This window comes from Carcharhinus amblyrhynchos, chromosome X, assembly GCF_965287045.1.
Source record: "Carcharhinus amblyrhynchos chromosome X, sCarAmb.v2.hapA, whole genome shotgun sequence".
In the NCBI taxonomy this organism is placed as follows: Eukaryota; Metazoa; Chordata; class Chondrichthyes; order Carcharhiniformes; family Carcharhinidae; genus Carcharhinus; species Carcharhinus amblyrhynchos.
In genome coordinates this window covers 8,382,704-8,403,837 of record NC_137359.1, presented here as the reverse complement: position 1 = coordinate 8,403,837, position 21,134 = coordinate 8,382,704, and the positions used below count along the sequence as shown (strand labels likewise).

The window sequence follows — 21,134 nt, the reverse complement described above, 5'->3', positions numbered from 1 at the left end:
AGTTTGACGATGGCCCCTGCTTTGCTGGTTTGATGACAATGTCGTGGTTGGTCTTGAGAGCATGGATGGCATTGCGTTGAGCTTGGGTGATGTTCGGGGCTGTCTTGTGAGTGCGGTTGATGAATCTGGTGTTGACGCACCTCCTGATGGCTTGGGCATACATGTCAAATCGAGGGCAGCGGCCTTCCAGAGGAGTCCAATTGGACTCTTTCCACCATGCTGCCTCACACTTTCCTCTTCGGCTACTGCACTGCAGATCTCTCTGTCAGCTGTTCCAGTTCATCGGCTGTCTCATTGTGTTCACTGTTGGCCTCTTGAGGTTTGTGGAAGAACTCCCGCAGCCTCATTCGCCTGATGAATTCCTCTGTGTTCGTTACAAGACTGATGGGGTCCATTTTGTTGGTGGGGCAGAAATTGAGCCCTCGGCTGATCTTGGGTTGATTTCACACTATCTGTAACCCCCATGACTTGCCTGAACTTGCAACATCTCACTTACTGTCCTGTCTGGAGACAATACACATCTCTTTAACCTATGCTTAATGCTATCTCCGCTCACACTGCACCTTTAAGACTTGATTAGCTGTAAAGACTTGTATTCCAATTAGTATTCTGTAAACTGTGTGTGCCTTTATATGCCCTGTTTGTGATCAGAACTCCCCACTCACCTGACAAAGGAGCAGCGTTCCGAAAGCTAGTGGTGTTTACGACCAAATAAACCTGTTGGACTTTAACCTGGTGTTGTGAGACTTCTCAGCAGGTCTGGTTGTGTTTATCTCCGCACACACAACCAGATCTGCTGTGCATTCGCAGTATTTTCTGCTGTTATTTCAGATATCTAAGATATGCATTATTTCATTTCTTTTGGCCTGAACTGTGTTGTGAATGTGGAACACCTCACGAGTTGTGTAGCGATCCATGAATGAGCTGGTAACCCAGCAGTAAAATCCCACCATGCAAAGAATGTTCACCAGCTGAAAGTGGAAAGGGATTCATTCAGTCATCCCACTTAATGACCCAAGAGACCATTCAGATTCTTGACGCGTGCAAAGGAATTTATTCAGTTTGCCCACCAATTTCCCCACCCGGGGAAGGCACAATCAGGTTATTCAGTTGGATGATCAGTCATGAACATAAAAAATGGTGGAGCAGGCTCGAGGGGGAAAAGGCCTCCTCCTGCTCCCATTATCAATGTTTCTGTGTTAACACTCCAGCTGTAAAAGGGTCAAAGGATTTGATCCATAGTTAGTGCATTCTTATGTGACATGGTTTAATCATAGAGACCCTAAAGTGTAGAAGGAGGCCATTCAGCCCATCGAGCCTGCAGTGACAACAATTCCCCTGACACAAAGGGGCAATTTATCTAGGCCAATTCACTTAAACTATGTTCCATTGCATTCTTTGTCTGGAGTGCCTCTCTGGAAGGAGTGAGGGGTTATTTGGAGCTTTTTGTTGCTTCGATATCTGGCAACAGTTTCCAGGCCAGCAATCTCCATCCAAGCCAACACTAGGCCCCAGTAAATTCTGCCTCCTGGGCTTTCCTTTGATTCCTGTCTGAAGGTCAAAGTGTGTTTCCATCTGTCTTGTTTGGGATTCGTGCAAGAACTTTGGTCCCAGCTGGGACTTGTGAGAGAGGCGACGTTCCAGTCGAGAGTCGTGTGCCCAAAAGGCATAACCAGGAAAGTGTAACTCTGGAAGACCTAACCCGGAAGGTGCAACTCGGAAAGGTGTGACCCCGAAGGCGAAACTCCGGATGATCTGGCCCAGTCGGGTGGAACCTTGGAAGTACATTGATGAGCTATTTGCGATCCCAGAAGGTGAAGCCCCCTCCCCGGACTGTTGCAAGATAACTTGCTTGATAATTCTATTGTTAATTATAATAGACACTATTGTTGGAAAGGGATTTTCTGTTATTGCATTATTAGGTCTTGGTATTGTGTTAGTTTGTTGGTTTATTACTTTCTCTTTTTTGGCATTACTTTTGGCCCAGAGGGCATCCCACCCACCGGCTAGAGTAACCCCAGAGGGTGTAACCTCCAGCAAGGGAAAAATCCAGAAGGCGAAGCTGCGGACAGAGTAACCCCGGAGGGTTGTCTGAGGCAAGATCCGGAAGGTTGTGTCCAGAGTACCCCAGAGGCCCACTTCTCCCCTGCCTCCCACCCTGACCAATAATCTGTAAGGTGTAACTCCCAGAGAACCTCCAGAAGGTTGCCCCCCCACCCCACACCCCCATAGAGTATTAGAGTATTTGTTACACGATACAGTAACAAACAGTTGTTACTGTATTGAGGAGGATATATTATTGTGACTATTGTGTTAATATTAGTTGTTGTTTTATAATTTATCATTGTGGATTGCCTGTAGCCCAGACAGTGTAATCCTTGGATAGAGTAACCCCTCAGATAGAGTTACCCCCAGTTAGAGGTAAGCTGATCCAGCAGGCAAAAATCCGGAAGGCAAAACTCCAAAGGGTGAACCCCGGGTGGGCTGCAGATGACTCACAACAGTAATTTCATTGAAACAGAGATGTTTGTTATTATATTAAGAGGGGTATATTACTTGCTGTACCGTGTTTATATAAGTTTGCTGATGTATTATTTCACAATGTGACTGCAGGAAGGTCTAGCCTCAGAAAGGTGTAGCACAGCCCGGGAGGTGAAACCCTCAGAAGAGGAAAGTACGGAGGGAAAAGCCCTAAAAAGTTGTCGATAACTTACAGTGGACTCCTTTCTTATTGTTATTGGTTAAAGGACAGTGTGTTAGCTGTCAGGATTGTATTTATATTATAGCTGACTGGTTTATTGTCACTGTGAGAGTTATTTGCAACCTTGGAAGGCCTGTTGTGGATAACTCGTAATGCATACTAGCTGTTTGTTACTGTACTATGTTGTTTGTGCTATTGTATTAAAAATGGTATGGTTATTGTTGTAGCAGATGTTACCTCTCAAATTTATTATTGTGAGATGGTATTGTATTCCGGTTTGTAATTTGAAAATGTATTTTGTACTTGTAAACTGTTTGATCAATAAAAAGATTGACTCACACTGATGGCTTTTGGAAACTCCTTTTATAGGGGATTAGAAGGGGTGCATTTACACACACAACACACACTAAGAGAACAGTTGTGTCTTCTAAATTTCTATCCTGCGCTAACAGTGATAACTTAAACATTTTTTTTAAACCAGGATATTAGGTGGTCAGGCTTTGAGGGCTGCAAACTCAAAGCAAACATCAGATCAAAGCCTGACAGTCACTCGATTAATCAGAACATGAATGTAAGTGTGTCTGTGTAATAAGATTCAAACGTCTGTGACTAGAAATAGGGGAAAGCAAATCATGGAGAGATTTGAAGTTAAGAATGCAAGTTTTAAAGTGAGTCATTGTTTAACCACAGCCAGTGTAGGTCAGTGAGGACAGGGTAATAGACGAGTGAATGCGAGTCAGTGCAGAGGACAGGGATTTATATCTGCTGGTCATTTCACCTTCTGATTCTCCAGCATGCATTCGCTGGTGAGAGACCATTCACCTGCTCGGAGTGTGAGAAGGCATTCATTACATCAACAGAATTGCTGACACACCAGCAAGTTCACACTGAGGATAACCCATTCACCTGCTCCAAATGTGGGAAGAAATTCACTTCCCCCTCCAACCTGCTGAATCATCAGCGAGTACACAGCGATGAGAGACCTTTTGAATGTCCAGACTGTGAGAAGTGCTTTAAAAGTTCTAGGGAACTCATGTCCCATCAATGTGTTCACACTGATGAGTGACCTTTCAGGTGCTCTCACTGGGACTGGAATCAGGTGATCATCAGCTCTCACTGACACACCAGTTGTGTATTAATTGCTGAGTCAGTGTTTTGAGATGACATTATTTGGACTATGGTTCAAAATTTAGGGAGAGATGAACTGGGGCTGGTGAGTTGGCCAGACAACGTTTAAAAGTGGCACAGCATGTGATAAATAAAGCCGTGGATAAGCGATCAAAAGTTTCTGGTTTTGCTCATGGGAGATTATTACCAGTGAATCTTTAAAAGCAAGGTCTCGTGGGCCTTATCAAATAGAATGAAAACTGAGTGGGGTGAATTTATAAGAACACCAGATTGACTCAGTGAAGGAAATTAAGAAGCAAATCTGAAGAAGTTTGTGCCAGTTTGCCTCCAGTGTAGTTTTACCCTTCAAATTGTGCCCAGCTCTCTGCAGACATTCCCAGAACGAATTTACATGACAAAATTAAACTCAAGATTGGAATCTAATCAGACTCATGAACTGAAGAAGGCTTTGAAAAAAAAGAGAAAGCAACCTGTCAAGAAAAGAAAGAAGAGAACATGATTGCAGATGCTTTATCACAACTTTAATGAAAGATAGAACGTTCAGTGTTGGAAGAGAAAGATTGAACTGGACTATACTACTGTTATATTTGCAAGTGTAGATTTTATATGATATGGAATGCTAATAGTGTGAAACTAAGAGATTATTGAAAAACAAAGCCATCTTTTCACGTTCATTTTTAAGGCGGGAATGAACAATGATATTGTGTGTTTAAGAAATACATTTCAATCATGGTTCTTGTGAAGAATATATTTATGAGCCCGCTCTGCTTAAATGATGCTAATCTGTCTGCTCCAGGCAGTCCACATGCTGAGAATGTAGGAGAAGAATTGATCCTGGAGATTGTTTTAATGTGAGGTAATGCAGTTTTTTTTTGGGTTGGCCCCTGGGTTCAGAGTAGAATTGACAAGAGAAAAATTTTGTACTAGCGCGAGGAGCTAGGCTTACAAAGACAAGCAGGCAGATTCTGCTTTGGTTTGCAAGAAGTGTTTCTCTCTTTGGAGCCAGCTGTTTGCGCTATGCAATAGGTCTCTTTCTCTCTCCCCCAATACGATTTGGGCGCTTGACGAAGCCCATGTAAGCTTGTGTGTTTTTTCTAACTAGTTTTGAAGAGGAGTTTGGATCAATGAGGAATATTCCTGAAATTAGAACTAACAGTTAATTGACTTTTGTCATGTTTAAGTATTTCAATTGGTAAAAGTTAAGTTCATTAATTCTGTTATTGTTTGTTTTGATAAAAACTTCCTAGTGAGTCAACAGAATCACACCTGGAATGAAACACCTTGTTCTTCACACTAAACTTAAAATAAAAACAAAGTTGGAATCTTCTCTAACTTCATAATACACCTTGGGTTTCTGATCTGGTCCCTAACAAAATATTCATTAACTACATAATGTAGGAAATATCGAATAACAATAGAATGAACAACATTTCAAAAAGATTTATTTGTTACCCAAATCCCCATTGTGAACCTGGAATGTGTGTCAATGAATGCTGGCAGGGAAGCAACAGAGAAAGATCCGTCGCTGGATGTTCTCAAACCAGCGAACTTTCAATTAACAGCTAAACACACTGACCAATTGCCCCACAGAAGCTGATTGAGGATATCTCATGAGCTTATTTTCAATCAGGTTAGCAACAAGTTAAAGCTTCAAGTTGCTACTACTCAGAATAAAATTGATGGAGAACAACTGGTGGCTATTCAAGCCTGCTCCCCCATTCATTATCATAGTTTATTATCCAACTCAATAGTCTGATTCATGGCACCCCTCCCCACCCCATATTATTTGATCTCTTTACCCCAAAAGCTACATCTAACCCTTTCTTGAGAAGATACAATGTTTTGGCTTGTACTTTCTATAATAGTGAATTCTACAGACTAACCACTCGCTGATGAAGACATTTCTCATCATTTCGGTCCTAAAAAGCTTACGCCTTATTTTTAGACTATGACCCATGGTTCTGGACTATTCCTTTAACCACAACCCCTCCCCACCTCTGAATTTTATGACTGCACTGACCCTCATTAAAGGCACTGTGATGTTTTCCCTTAATTCAAGATCTCTGTACAGTAACTCAAAATTAATGAATTTTGAATGGAACATGAAGTGTCAGGTCCTGAAATACTTTGCAGTCATTTCAATGAAACTTTATGAATCAGCATGATATGAATGAACTTTGGAAGTCACTGAGTTCAATCGTTTGACACAGCAGCAGCAACATTTGGTAAAGGTGGAACCCACAAAGACTTGTTTGAGGCTCACTCAGCAAAGATAACATTGGTCATTGAAATAAAATGCAAAAGAGATACCTGATGCACAACACAAATCCAACAGCTGGACTCTGCACACCTTGAAACTAGCCAATGCAGTAGGTGTAGAGGATCAGGAGATAAAGTGTAAATAAATACAGGATCAGCCTATGTCAAGAAATCCAAACTGTCTTTGGCAACCAATATCTACATGCTGTGAATGGCAGGAACAAGAGGGTGTTTGGTGCTACCATCAGTAATGTTACCTCCCTGAGATTGGCAGACGGGTGAATTACTCACCAATAGAAAAGAACAGATGGCCCTCTGGGTTAAACATTGTTATAAGCTTTACTGCTGTGAGACAGACATCTCCCAGTCTCTGACATTCTTCTGCAGTTTCCTGCCTTGGTTAAGTTGGGCGAGGAAGCCTCATCACTTGAGCTGGAAAAGGCCGTTGATCATTGAGTGAGCAGAAAGGCACCCGGCAAAGATGGAATTCCAACTGAACTGCTCCATCCCGGAAAGCCCCCATCTACTGCCACACCTTCATCACCTCCTGCTCCTTCTCTGCTGGAGGGTAGGATCCATTCCTCAGGAGATGTGTGACACAAAAATCATCACACTATAGAAAAAAAGAAAAGTAACAGAGGAGATCGCAACAACCACAGGAACATCTCACTCCTCAGCTGGGAAGTCCTTCGCTAGTAGAGGCAATATTCCATCTACTCACAGCCCGAGTGCATCCAGAAGCACAGTGTGGTTTCTGTGCTGTGTGATCGACAGTGAACATGGTCTGCTCCATAAACCAGCTACAAGAGAAATCTACAATTGGGATTTAATCAAAAATGCTGCCAGCTTCCGTGCTGAGAAAAGTGAAACTGAGTTTAAGTAAAGCTTTCAATTTGAAGTACACTTTATTGGTAAAATTGTAAAAGGCACCAAAAGTTTCATTCCCTGAAGATAAGCTTCAGCCTTGAGGTTACATTTCAGAGCTCCGAAGCTTTGGGGACTCACACTGTCTTGAACATCTCAGGAGGTTGAAGTTTCTGTTTACCAGTGGAAGTTAACTTTTCTCGTCTCATTTTTCTTCAGTTTAAATGCAATGATTCTGAAAGACACCCGAAGAAATCAAAAAAACATTTGGGTAAAGCAGAGAAAAATACCAAAACAAAATTGTTGAAATTTTCTGTTGAGGATGAGAATGGTGCCTGGTCCATCTTTGATCTGAAAATAAAGTTGACACAGTCACATGCATTTGCAAATGTTTGCTTCACCCTTTACAAACAAGCAGAGATGTTAACCCTTCCCACTGATAGCATGGGGACAATTTAAGCTGAAGATTTGGCTTCATCCCATCTGTTATCATTCAAGACAAAACGCCTGAGAATGGCAGAATACTGGATTCAGACTGATTGCAATTATCTCTATTTCTGTCTCTGATCTACAAAGACCATCTTATACACTTGTTTAATTAGACAGGAAAGTGCCTGCATCCTCCTAAAACAAATAGAATGACTCCAACATACATGGATCAGTCTTGTGTTTAATTCATTCCTGGGATGTGGGCATCGCTGGTTAGGACAGCATTCATTGTCCATTACTAATTGCCCTTGGGGAGGTGGTGGTGAGCTGCCTTCTTGAACTGCTGCAGTCCATAAGAACATAAGAAATAGGAGCAGGAGTAGGCCATCTAGCCCTTCGAGCCTGCCCCGCCATTCAATAAGATCATGGCTGATCTGTCGTGGCTCAGTTCCACATTCCCGCCCTCTCCCCATAACCCTTAATCCCTTCTCTTATCAAAAACCCATCAACCCGCTTCTTAAAAATATTTAGCGAGGCAGCCTCCACCACTTCAACGGGCAGAGAATTCCAGAGATTCACCACCCTTTGAGTGAAGAAGTTCCTCCTCAACTCCGTTCTAAACCGCCTCCCCTTTATCTTGAGGCTGTGCCCCCTAGTCCTACTGTCTTTTTTGAGCGGGAAGAGTCTCTCCACCTCTATCCTATCCATCCCATTCATCATCTTATACGTCTCAATGAGATCTCCCCTGGTGTATTCTTGATAATGATTAACAGCAAAATCCAATCAACGTAATTACTTGTGAACTTGATGGCGTCTCAGTTGTGGAAATGACTGAGAGAATCCCCGTCCACACACAGAATGGTCTCTCAGAAGTATGGACGTGATGCTGTTTCAGTTAATGAAATCAATTTTGAGGTAACTGAGCAGCCCGTTCTTTAGTGTGAACTTGCTGGTGTCTCAGTAGGTTGGATGACTGAGTGAAGCCCTTTCCACAAACAGAGCAGGTGAACGGCTTCTCTCCAGTGTGACTGCGCTTGTGTACCAGGAGGTCATTTGATCTCCTGAACCGTGCCTCACAATGAGGGCATCCAAATGGTCTCACATCAGTGTGAATACGTTGATGGGACTTCAGGTCCTGGGAACTTCCATAGGCCTTCCCGCAGTCGGTACATATAAACAAGGTCTTGGCTGCGTGAACATGGTGTCTCAGTAGGTAGGATGACCTAGCGAACCTCTTCCCACACTCGGTGCAGATGAACGGTTTCTCCCCAGTGTGAACTTGCTGGTGTGTCAGCAGGTCAAATGACTGAGTGAATTCTTTCCCACACTTGGAGCAGATAAATGACTTCTCCTGACTGTGCAGTCTCTTGTGTGTCTGAAGATTTGTCAAATTAATGAACCCCATCCCACACTCAGAGCAGGTGAATGGTCTCTCCCCAGTGTGAATTCTCTTGTGTGTCTGCAGATGGGATGACTGAGTGAATCCCTTCCCACAATCAGAGCAGATGAACGGTCTCTCCCCAGAGTGAACTCGCAGGTGTTTCTGCAGAGCAGACGACTGAGTGAATCCCTTCCCACACTTGGAGCAGATGATCGGCCTCTCCCCAGTGTGAGTGCGCCGATGAGTTTTCAGGCCAGAGGGATAATTGAATCCCTTCCCACAGTCTACACATATCCACGGTTTCACCACAATGCGAACAGTGCTGTTTTTTCCCATGTTCAAAATCTACTAATATTCTGGTCCTGATGGATTGAGTGACTCTTGTTAAATATTGATGTGATGTTTAGATTGAGTTTCCAGTCTTCGTTAAATATCCTGGTAAAAGAAAGTCAGTATCAGTCCAGGTTATAAACTGAGAAGACACAAAGATTGCATTTGCTTTGAGTTTTGTGTGTAAATGCTCCCCTAATTCCATGTAAAAGTTGTTTCCATCACTTGGACTGAGAGGGGAAACAGGAGCACATGGAGGAAACCCACACAGACAACTTCAAGTTTTTATGTGTCCAGATCACAAACAACCTGTCCGACTCCCTCCATGCCGACACTATAGTTAGAAAAGCGCACCAACACCACCACTTTCTCAGGAGATGATGGAAATTTGACATGTCCACTTCAACTCTCACCAACTTCCACAGATGCACCACAGAAAGTATTATTTCTGGTTGCATCACAGCTTGGTATGGCTCCTGCTCTGTCCAAGACCACAAAATATTACAAAGGCTTAGAGTCACAGAGGTTTACAGCATGGAAACAAGCCCTTCAGCCCAACATGTCCATGCCGCCATTTTTTTTTTAAAAACGTCGAAGCTTGTTCCGATTCCCCACACTTGGCCCACATCCCTCTATACCCATCTTACTCATGTAACTGTCTAAATGCTTTTTAAAAGGCAGAATTGTACCTGCCTCTACTACTACCTCTGGCACCTTGTTCCAGACACTCACCATCCTGTGTGTGAAGAAATTGCCCCTCTGGACTCTTTTGTATCTCTCCCCTCTCACCTTAAACCTATTCCCTTTAGTTTCGGCCTCCCCTACCTTTGGGAAAAGATATTGACTAACTATGCCCCTCATTATTTTATAGACTTCTATAACATCATCCCTAAGCCTTCTATGCTCCAGAGAAAAAAGTCCCAGTCTATCTATCCTTTCCTTATAATTCAAACCATCAAGTCCTGGTAGGATCCTAGTAAACCTTTTCTGCACTCTTTCTCGTTTAATAATATCCTTTCTATAAAAAGGGTGACCACAACTGTACACAGTATTCCAAATGTGGCCTTACCAATGTTGTGGACATCTTCAACAAGATGTTTCAACTCCTGTATTCAATGTTCTGACCAATGAAACCAAGCATACTGAATGCCTTCTTCACCACTTTATTCACCTGTGACTCCACTTTCAACGTGCTGTGAACACCTACCCCTAGATCTTTGTTCTATAACTCTCCCCAGCGCCCTACCATTAACTGAGTAAGTCCTACCCTGGTTCGACCTACCAAAATGCATCACCTCACATTTATCTAAATTAAACTTCATCTGCCACTCGTCAGCCCACTGGCCCAATTGATCAATGGACTGGGCTTGTGAACAAAGTCCAATCCATCACTCAAACCAGCCTCCCATCCATTGACACCATCTACATTTCCTGCTGCCACGAAGAACAGCCAACATAATCAGCCACTCCATGCACTCCAGACATACTCTCTTCCACCAAAGACACAAATGTCTCTGGACATGTATCATACGACAAAAAAAGGCTTCTTCTCTGCTGCCATCAGACTTTTGAATGGACTTACCTTGCATTAAGTTGATCTTTTTCTATATCCCAGGTATGGCTACAATATTACATTCTACACCCTGTCCTTTCCTTTGCTACATACGATCTGCTTTGTCTGTATAGCTTGCAAGAAACAATACTTTTCACTGTATATTAATAAATGTGACAATAACGAATAAAATCAAAGTCCTGTGCCTGGCGCAGGATGAGGCATCTATGCGCCCTGCTGCCTTTATAAAGATGGTGGTTTTAAGGTATTTTTCATGGCCTCCGCTGGGTGTTTGTGAAGCACCATGTCTGCATAGGTTTGCTTCAGGTGCTCCAGTCTCGCCCCAAAATTCAAGGATGTGCAAGTTAGCTCAATTGGACATGTTAAATTGTCTCTAATGTACAAAGATGTGTAGGTAAGGGAAATTAGTGGGGTAAATATGTGGGGTGACACAGATAGGGTCTGGGAGGCTCGGTGGGCTGAATGACCTCCTTCTGCACAGTGGGGATTCTGTAGTAACTGTTGGTTGACACAGTGCTCAGTCGTACTTCATACAAAACACAACCACACCTATGAGACAATCTCCAAAATCCTCATCACCACCTAAAAGGACCAGCGAAGCAGGTGAATGTGAAAACCATCACCTCAAAGTCAGACTTGGAGAGGAACTGATTGATCTGACATCCAGAATTGGGGGAGCAGAAATGTACTGCATTTAAATTTTGGGAAGACTGAAGTCATTGTCTTCAGTCCCACTGTAAACTCCACTCCCTGAGAACCGTCCGAGGCAGAACCAGACCGTTCATGTGTTGAAGTAGTTTAATTCACAAGCTGCGCCCATTGAAAAGATAGTAAGAAGTCTCACAACACCAGGTTAAAGTCCAACAGGTTTATTTGGTAGCAAAAGCTTTTGGAGCGCTGCCCCTTCATCAGGTGAGTGGGAGTTCTGTTCACAAGCAGGGCATATAAAGACACAAACTCAATTTACAAAATAATGGTTGGAATGCGAGTCTTTACAGCTAATCAAGTCTTAAAGGTATAGACAATGTGAGTGGAGACAGCGTTAAGCACAGGTTAAAGAGATGTGCATTGTCTCTAGACAGGAGAGTTAGTGAGATTTTGCAAGCCCAGGCAAGTCGTGGGGGTTACAGATAGTGTGACATGAACCCAAGATCCCAGTTGAGACCGTTCTCTCGTGTGCAGAACTTGGCTACCAGTCTCTGCTCAGTGACTCTGTGCTGTCATGTGTCGTGAAGGCCGCCTTGGAGAACGCTTACCCGAAGATCAGAGGCTGAATGCCCGTAAGCACTGAAGTATTCCCCAACAGGAAGAGAACAGTTTTGCCTGGTGATTGTCGAGCAGTGTTCATTCATCCATTGTCGTAGTGTCAGCATGGTCTCCCCAATGTACCATGCTTCGGGACATCCTTTCCTGCAGCGTATCAGGTAGACAACGTTGGCCAAGTTGCAAGGCCTCTCATCCGGACCTTCAGAGCACCCTCCGTGCTCTCATCAAAAGTACTCCCCACGTTGGAGATCTCTACTGCCTCCCGAAGGCACACACACCGAGCCGTCCCATCGTATCGGGCAACGGGACCCTATGCAAGAACCTCTCCAGCTACGTCGATGGCATCCTGAAATCCCCCATTTGTACAAAGAACCCCCAGCTTTTGTCGTGACACTACGGACTTCCTACAGAAACTCAGCACACATGGAGCAGTTAAACCAGGAGCACTTCTCATCACAATGGATGTCTCGGCACCGTACACCAGCATCCTCCGCAATGATGACATTGCTGCAACTGCTTCAGTACTCAATGCCGCCAACTGCCAGTCTCCAGATGCAATTTTACAACTCATCCACTTCATCCTGGATGTCTTCATCTTCAACAACCAGTTTTTCATCCAGACACACGGAACAGCCATGTGAACCAAATTTGCACCTCAATATGCCAACATCTTCATGCACAGGCTCGAACAAGACCTCTTCACCGCACAGGACCTTCAACCGATGCTATACACTAGATACATCGATGACATTTTCTTCCTTTGGATTCATGGTGAACAATCACTGAAACAACTATATGATAACATCAACAAGTTCCATCCCACCATCAGACTCATCATGGACTATTCTCCAGAATTGGCTGCATTCTTGGACACGCGCATCTCCATCAAGGACGGTCATCTCAGCACTTCGCTGTACTACAAGCCCACGGATCACCTCACCATGCTCCATTCTCCAGCTTCCACCCTAAACCTGTTGAAGAAGTCATTCCCTACGGACAAGCCCTCCGTATACACAGGATCTGCTCAGATGAGGAGGATCACAACAGACACTTCCAGACGCTGAAAGATGCACTCATAAGAACAGGATATGGTGTTCGACTCATCGATCAACAGTTCAGATGCGCCACAGTGAAAAATCACACCTACCTCCTCAGAAGACAAACACGGGAGACGGTGGACAGAGTACCCTTCGTCATCCAGTATTTCCTTGGAGCGGAAAAGCTACGACACCCTCTCTGGAGCCTTCAACACGTCATTGATGAAGACAAACATCTCGCCAAGGCCATCCCCGCACCCCCAGTTCTTACCTTCAAACAATTGCACAACCTCAAACAGACCATTGTCTGCAGCAAACTACCTAGCCTTCAGGGGAACAGTGACCACAACACCACACAACCCTGCCACAGCAACTTCTGCAAGACGTGCCAGATCATCGACACGGATGCCATCATCCCACATGACAACACCATCCACCAGGTACATGGTACATACTGTTGCAACTTGGCTAACATTGTCGACCTGATATGGGTTCATGTCACACTATTTGTAACCCCCATGACTTGCCTGGGCTTGCAACATTTTACTTACTGTCCTGTCTGGAGACAATACACATCTCATTAACCCATACTTAATGCTATCTCCACTCATATTTTCTGCGCCTTTAAGACTTGATTAGCTGTGAAGACTCGCATTCCAACCATTATTTAAGTTTGTGTCTTTGTGAACAGAACTCCCACTTACCTGAAGAAGGTACAGCGCTCTGAAAGGTAGTGGCTTTGGCTACCAAATAAACCTGTTGGACTTTAACCTGGTGTTATGAGACTTCTTACTGTGTTTACCCCAGTCCAACGACAGCATCTCCACACCCATTGAAAAGAACATTGCCCCTCACACACATAGCGACCACGCATGCGCCAAATCTCACGTTGCCCCTCACAAAGGATCCACGGCGGCGCATGCGTTGTCGGACGCGTAGCCCGCTAGTAAAGTGACGTACGTGAACTCAGGTTTTGGGGAAAAACTACAGCTCTGCTGTGGACAACCGGGAAAAAGATTTTCAGGACTTTGCAACTTACAAAACACGTTTACGAAGCCTTTCCGTCCACCCGCCAGACCTCTCGCTCCTGTTCACAATCATTCACCGAGAGCACATCCCAGAAAAACATCTGGCCATCACCACAACTCGCATTGCGCATACTCAACTCCCGGCCCCGCCCCTCATTCACTCCGATTGGTTAAAGGCGCAGCCCCGCCCCCTCTCTTCCCATTGGCCTGGAGCTGCTGTCAATCAGCCGGGCATTGTGAGGTGTCAGTGAGAGAGGTCAGATGGGTTCAGAGAGTGCAGGCAGAGTGAGATGGATAATTTACCTGAATCACATTCACATTGCATTAAATTTATGACTCTGAGAAGAGCTGTGACAGGGATACAAATCATATTGCAGGATTCAAACATGCACTCCCAGGAAAGATGAGCATGGATTTGGGAGATGACCATGACATGGGAGAGGAAAAGGAAATTGGGATGATAAGGACATTGGGTCAAGTTTGTTTTTTTTTTATTTTCAGAAGGGAATGATGACGGTAGATTTGAAAGAAAGAGGAACAGTACCTGAAAAGAGAGAATGATTAAAAATACCAGCCAACATGGGGACGTTGGGTGATCAGTTCACTGGGCAATGAGCAGCAGGTGGGTGGACACGACGAGCACAGGGAGGGGAGAAACTAAAGAAAGATGTGGGTTCAGGGCTCAGAAACAGAGAAATTTAGAGACACTCAGAGCACGTGAATGGTTTCTGCCCAGTGGGAACTCACTGGTGTAGAGTGAGCACAGATGATCACTTGAATCCAGTCCCTAGAACACCTGAAAGGTTTCTCATCAGTGTGGGCATTTTGATAGGATATCAGGTCCCGGGTACTTTTAAAGCACTTCCAGCAGTTTGGGCATTTAAAAGGTCTCATGTTGGTATGAACTCACCGGTGTTTTAGCAAGCCGGATAAGAAAGTGAATCCCTTGCCATGCTTGGTGCTCATGAATGATCTCTCCCCAGTGTGAAATCGCTGACGTTCTTTGCAATCGTGTTGTTCAAATTAATCCCTTGCCATATTCAGGGTAGGCAATGGCTTCTTCCCAGTGTGAAATCGCTGGTATTGCAGCAGGTTGTATGACTGAGTAAATCCCTTCCGACTAAGCAGGTGGATGGCCTCTCTCCAGTGTGAATTTGGTGATATTTCAGAAGATGGATGACTGAGTGAATCCCTTCCCACACTCTGAGCAAGTGAATGGTCTCTCCCCTGTGTGACCCCGCTGGTGTATCAGCAGGTCAGAATCCATTCTCACATTCACAGCAGGTGAACGACCTCTCTCTGCTGAGAAATCCGCTAGTGTTGCAAAAGATCAGATGAATGAATGAATCCCTTCCTGCATCTGGAGCAGATGAATAGTCTCTCCCTCCTGTGAATTTGCAAGTGTGCCTGCAGGTTGGATGATCCCAAGTAGCAGGTGAATGGCCTCTTCCCAATGTGACTGCACCAATGTGTTTTCAAGTTCAGAAGGGAGTCTGAATCCCTCCTTGCAGTCCCCAAATTTCCATCTTCCTTCTGTGAACAGTGCATTTTCCTTTCATGTTCAAAATCCAACAATATTCAAATTACGAATAAATTGGGCAACTGTGTCTATTCCCTGAATTGATGTTTGGTTTCAATTTCCTGACTGGAAATGCTCCCCTTCTAACACCTTGTGAAATTGTTTTAAAACAAAAAAAAAGGGAGTGAGACAGAACGCACAAAAACACAAAGTAGGTTGTAAAATTGAGCTGAATGGATCTGGTCATCTGTGGTGCTGACACTCGGAAAAAGTGACCATGAAAGCTGCTGGATTGTTGTAAAACCCAACTAAGAACATAAGAAATAGGAGCAGGAGTAGGCCATCTAGCCTTTGAGCCTGCCCCGCCATTCAATAAGATCATGGCTGATCTGCAGTGAATCAGTTCCACTTTCCCGCTTTCTCCCCATAACCCTTAATTCCCCTGTCTATCAGAAATTTATCTACCCGTGACTTAAATATATTCAACGAGGTAGCCTCCACCACTTCAATGGGCAGAGAATTCCAGAGATTCACCACCCTTTGAGTGAAGTTCACTAATGTGAACTGGTTCACTAATGTCTGCAGGAACGGAATCTGTCACCTGATCTGGACTTACATAAGACTCTGTTCTCTATCAAAGCAGATGTCAAGAAAGAGTGAGAGACAGAAAGAGAAACAGCAATATCAGTGTAGCAGGGGATGGAATTGAGGGATTAACTCTCAGATTTAAAACCTGATGAGAATTTTGACAGAATCTCCCAAACTCCACCACCAGGATCAGGGTAGGAGTTGGATGTGAACACCATCGTCTCCAAATCATCCACCATCCTGATTTTGATTTGATTTATTATTGTCACATGTATTAGTGGACAGTGAAAAGTATTATTTTTTTCAGGAAAAGATAGGGATAACCTGATTGAGGTCTTTAAGTTTAAGAAAGAAATCGACAAGATAGACAAGTGGACAATGTTGCCAATTGTGGAGAGATGGAAATCACTCCTAATTTCTTATTAGCGTGGCACAGAGTCCCAGGGACTCAGGTTCAGTTGCCACCTTGGGTCACTGTCTGTGTGGAGTTTGTACATTCTCCGGGTGTCTGTGAGGGTTTCCTCCCAGTCCAAAGATGTGCAGATATGGTTGATTGGCTATGCTAAATTGACCCTAGTGTCGGGGGGATTAGCAGGGTAACTATGTGGGGTTACAGGAGTGGGGACTGGGTGGGATTGCTGTCGGTGCAGACTCAATGGGCTGAATGGTCTCTTTCTGCGCTGTAGGGATTCTATGATTTAGTCACCATTAATTCAAAATGAGCCAAAAACACACAATGCTTCCAATCCACAGAATACCTGCAGCATGTGGGCAGCACAGTGGTTAGCACTGCTGCTTCACAGCTCCAGGGACCTAGGTTCGATTCCCGGCTTGCTTCACTATCTCTGTGGAGTTTGCACATTCCCCTTGTGTCTGCGTGGGTTTCCTTCGGGTGCTCCGGTTTCCTCCCACAGTCCAAAAATGTGCAGGTTAGGTTGATTGGTCATGCTAAAAATTGCCCCTTAGAGTTGTGAGATGTGTAGGTTAGAGAGATTAGCGGGTGGATATGAGGGTAGGTCTTGGGTGGGATTGTGGTCGGTGCAGACTCGATGGGCTGAATGGCCTCCTTCTGCACTGTAGGATTTCTATGATTTGTGGATTGTGAAACAGAGCTAAAATGAAGTGTGCACTGATACAGCGCAGTTCCAATGAAAGGTCGTAGGCCAAATGTGTCCTTTACAAACACTGGCAGAACTACTGTCTATTTTCAGCATGTTTTGTTTCTATTTAGGATCATCTGTGTCCTCAGCATGTTGAAGTGCACATGAAGACTAGTGAGAAATTGAAATTCATTGTCAAAAAAGCTTGTGCGTTCTTACCATAAAGATGTGACCTTGGGGGAACAAAAAAAATCACTTGTTCTTCTCACCTGTTGAGACTCCAATAAGTTCATATCTAATTGTGGGAGGCTTCTTTTGTTGTTAATTACACCCAGGACAGGATTGGACTGGATGGTTCATGCACATTGTTTGTTGTATTAACTCACAGGTTTTGTCTCAAGGGCTCCAGGTGTATTTAGATCACACAACATCATTTTCCATTGAGAAATTTCGCCTTCCAATGGAGGGCAACTTACCCAGCATTCAGAGCTGGCTAGGCAGTTGCTTGTGGTGAGGAGCATGTGCACTGTGGCTGTAAAAAGTCTGACAACACCAGGTTTTAGACCAACCGATTTATTTGATAGTAAACGCACAAGCTTTCGAGGTTTCCCTCTTCGTCAGGTGAATGGCATTCGAAGAGGGAAACCTCGAAAGCTTGTGCGTTTACTATCAAATAAATCGGTTGGACTAAAACCTGGTGTTGTCAGACTTTTTACTGTGTTTACCCCAGTCCAACGCCGGCACATCCACATCATGACCACTGTGGCTGTAGCAGAGAACCGAAGGCGGTCACAACTTGAGAAAAGCGAAGCTTTGTGGGAAGGTAATGGAGGCGGGGGAGAGGGCATGGAGGCTTCGTGAACACCCCATGCAGGACTAAAAACCCGAACATGATGGTACTTTGGTTCGTACCAACTGGGGCCGCTACCTGAGTTGGAGGCCGTGCGTTAATGGCCGCCATATTTCTAGGGGCAATGGACAGTGTGCTCATCCTGCTCCAGGAAAAGAGAATGTTGCTTGGGCAAGAGGTCTTTCAACATGTCTCAATCATTCTGCCTCCAATTGGACCCCCCCACCGGGGCAGCTCCCTGCCCTCGATATTTTATAGAACCCTACAGTGCAGAAACAGGTCCTTCGGCCCAGTGAGTCTACACCGAACACAATCCCACCCAGGCACCTGGAGGAAACCCACGCAGACACGAGGAGAATGTGCAAACTTCACACCGACAGTGACCCGAGCTGGGAATCAAGCCCAGGACCCTGGAGCTGCGAAGCAGCAGTGCTAACCACTGTGCTACCGTGCCACCCCTGATTTGTGAAGGGCAAACTATTTTTAACAAACTTGCAGGAGTTTTTTTGTTGAGGTGACAGAGAGCATAGAAGGGGAATTCTGTTGAAGTAGTCATGTGGATTGACAAAATGACGCAGCTTTAATAGTTTTTTTTCAGCAAAGGTTAGCACTGAAAGAATAAACAGGACAATAGTTACATGTATAGAAAATTAGCCAAATGACTGGAAACAGAATAATTGTTAAGGGTTGCTTATTGAACTGCAGTATGTTTTCTAGTGGAGTTCCCCAGGAGTCAGTTTCAGGACCCCTGATGTTACGTGCAAGCAACACGAAACTTGGAAAAACTGAGAACTGTAAGGAGAAAGATGTGCAGGTTAGGTGGATTGTCCATGCTAAATTGTCCCTTAGTGTCCCAACGTCTATAGGTGAAGGGAATTTATGAGGTAACTACGTGGGGTTACAGGGATAAGGCCTGGATAAAATGCTGTAACATAGAGTTAGTTTAGATAGATGGATCAGATGTCCTCCTTCTGCACTTTGGGGACTCTATGATCCACAAGGACAAGGATAGACTGTGTAACCAAGATGGTTATGCATGCGCTCTGCTCCCTGCTGAACCAGGATGGTGGCCCTTTACCTGGGGCTGTTCCCAGGGAAAAGCCATGATGTGGAGATGCTGGCGTTGGACTGGGGTAAACACAGTAAGAAGTCTCACAACGCTAGGTTAAAGTCCAATAGGTTTATTTGGTAACACAAGCCACTAGCTTTCGGAGCGCTGCTCCTTCATCAGATGAGTCACCAGGGAAAAGCCCTAGAGCTGCAAACATGATGGTGTGAATATGTGATTAGAAGCTCATCTCAATGTCAAATGTGACAGTGACCTCATAGAAATCTGGTTTGATCTCATACTTTTCCAAGCAAGAAAGATGGAGTCAGTAGCCTGGGAATTAGTTTTAATTTTCACAATAATTAAGTTTGAGAAAGGTTCTGCTAATCCATGCTGAATGTTAGATAAGCTGTCTGATATTTTAACAAAAGTGACCAATTAAAGGGGAATGGTGATCAGGTAGAGCTGGGTGTTATCAAGTGTACATGTGAAAACTGGTGCTGTATTTCTGATGCTGAAGCTAAAGAGCAGCTGGTGAGAAAGAGGAAGGGTGAGTCTGGATCCTTTGGGGACACCAAAGGTAACAATGGGAGTGGGAAGGGAAGACATTTGATTGCATTTATTATTGTCACATGTGTTAACATACAGTGAAAGTATTGTTTCTTATGCGCTGTACAGACAAAACATACTGTTCAAAGAGAAGGAGAGAGTGCAGAATGTAGTGTCACAGTCACAGCTAGGGCGTAGAGAAAGATCAACTTAATGCAAGATAAGTCCAAGTCTGACAGCAGCAGAGAAGAAGCTGTTCTTGAGTCGTTTGGTACATGACCTCAGACTTTTGTATCTTTTTCCTGAAGGAAGAAGGTGGAAGAGAGAATGTCCGGGGTGCGTGGGGTCCTTAATTATGCCGGCTGCTTTGCCAAGGCAGCGGGAAGTGTAGACAGAGTTAACGGATGGGAGGTTGGTTTGCGTGATGGATTGGGCTACATTCATGACCTTTTGTTGTTCCTTGCGGTCTTGGGAAGAGCAGGAGCCCATACCAAGCTGTGATACAACCAGGAAGAATGCTTTCTATAGTGATCTGGAAAAGTTGGTGAGAGTCGTAGCTGACATGCCAAATTTCCTGAGAAGTTGATGGGCTTTCTTAACTATAGTGGCAGCATGGGGAGACCAGGACAGGTTGTTGGTGATCTGGACACCAAAAAAACTTGAAGCTCTCCACCCTTTCTACTTTGTCCCCATTGATGTAGACAGGGGCCTGTTCTCCTTTATGCTTCCTTAAGTTGATGACAGTCCCCTTCATTTTGTTGACATTGATGGACAGATTATTGTTGCCGCACCAGTTCACCAGATTCTGTGTCTCGTTCCTGTACTCTGCCTCATCATTGTTTGAGATCCGACCCACTATGGTGGTGTTGTCAGTAAACTTGAAAATCAAATTGGAGGGGAATTTGGCCGCACAGTCATAGGTGTATAAGGAGTATAGTAGGGGGCTGAGAACACAGCCTTGTGGGGCACCGGTGTTGAGGATGATTGTGGAGGAGGTGTTGTTGCCGATCCTTACTGATTGTGGTCTGTGGGTGAGGAAGTTCAGGATCCAGTCACAGAGGGAGGAGCCGAGACCCAGACCACGGAGTTTGGAGATGAGTTTCGTAGGAATGGTGTTGAAGGCTGAGCTGTAGTCAATAAATAGGAGTCTGACAGAGGTGTCCTTGTTATGTAGGTGTTCCAGGGTTGAGTGCAGGGCCAGGGAAATTATGTCTGCTGTGCTCCTGTTGCAGCGGTAGGCAAACTGTATTGGATCCAGGTCATCCGGGAGGCTGGAATTGATTCATGTCATGACTAACTTTTTGAAACACTTCCTAATGATCGATGTCAGAGCCATCGGCCGATAGTCATTAAGGCACTGCTTGGTTTTTAATAGAATCATAGAATCCCTACGGTACAGAAGGAGACCATTCGGCCCATTGAGTCTGCACCAACCACAATCCCACTCAGGCCCTATCCCCATAACCCCACACATTTATCCTGCT

General features: G+C 44.5%; 1 protein-coding gene across 3 annotated transcripts; it reads right to left on the bottom strand.

Moving 5' to 3' along the window:
* Positions 1-2,298: 2,298 nt before the first annotated feature.
* On the bottom strand, positions 2,299-14,096 carry LOC145361866 (uncharacterized). Of its 3 annotated transcripts, XR_013889882.1 has the most exons (3): positions 14,008-14,096; positions 8,178-9,197; positions 2,299-7,303 (listed from the first exon to the last, which is right to left on the bottom strand). XR_013889882.1 is itself a non-coding variant. In XM_080217852.1 (2 exons), exon 2 carries the CDS (start codon positions 9,096-9,098, stop codon positions 8,286-8,288), a length of 813 nt encoding a protein of 270 aa, XP_080073978.1. In that variant the 5' UTR covers positions 9,099-9,197; positions 14,008-14,096; the 3' UTR covers positions 8,036-8,285. The 3 variants fall into 3 exon arrangements, 2 of the variants coding, with proteins under 2 accessions (XP_080073978.1, XP_080073979.1); XM_080217852.1 differs by lacking the exon at positions 2,299-7,303 and having other exon boundaries at positions 8,036-9,197; XM_080217853.1 differs by lacking the exons at positions 2,299-7,303; positions 14,008-14,096 and adding an exon at positions 11,289-11,349 and having other exon boundaries at positions 8,036-9,197.
* Between the last annotated feature and the right edge of the window lie 7,038 nt (positions 14,097-21,134).

Coding starts and splice junctions, on each gene's coding strand:
- LOC145361866 (XM_080217852.1), bottom strand. CDS start 9,098: ATGGGAAAAAACAGCACTGTTCGCATTGTGGTGAAACCGTGGATATGT.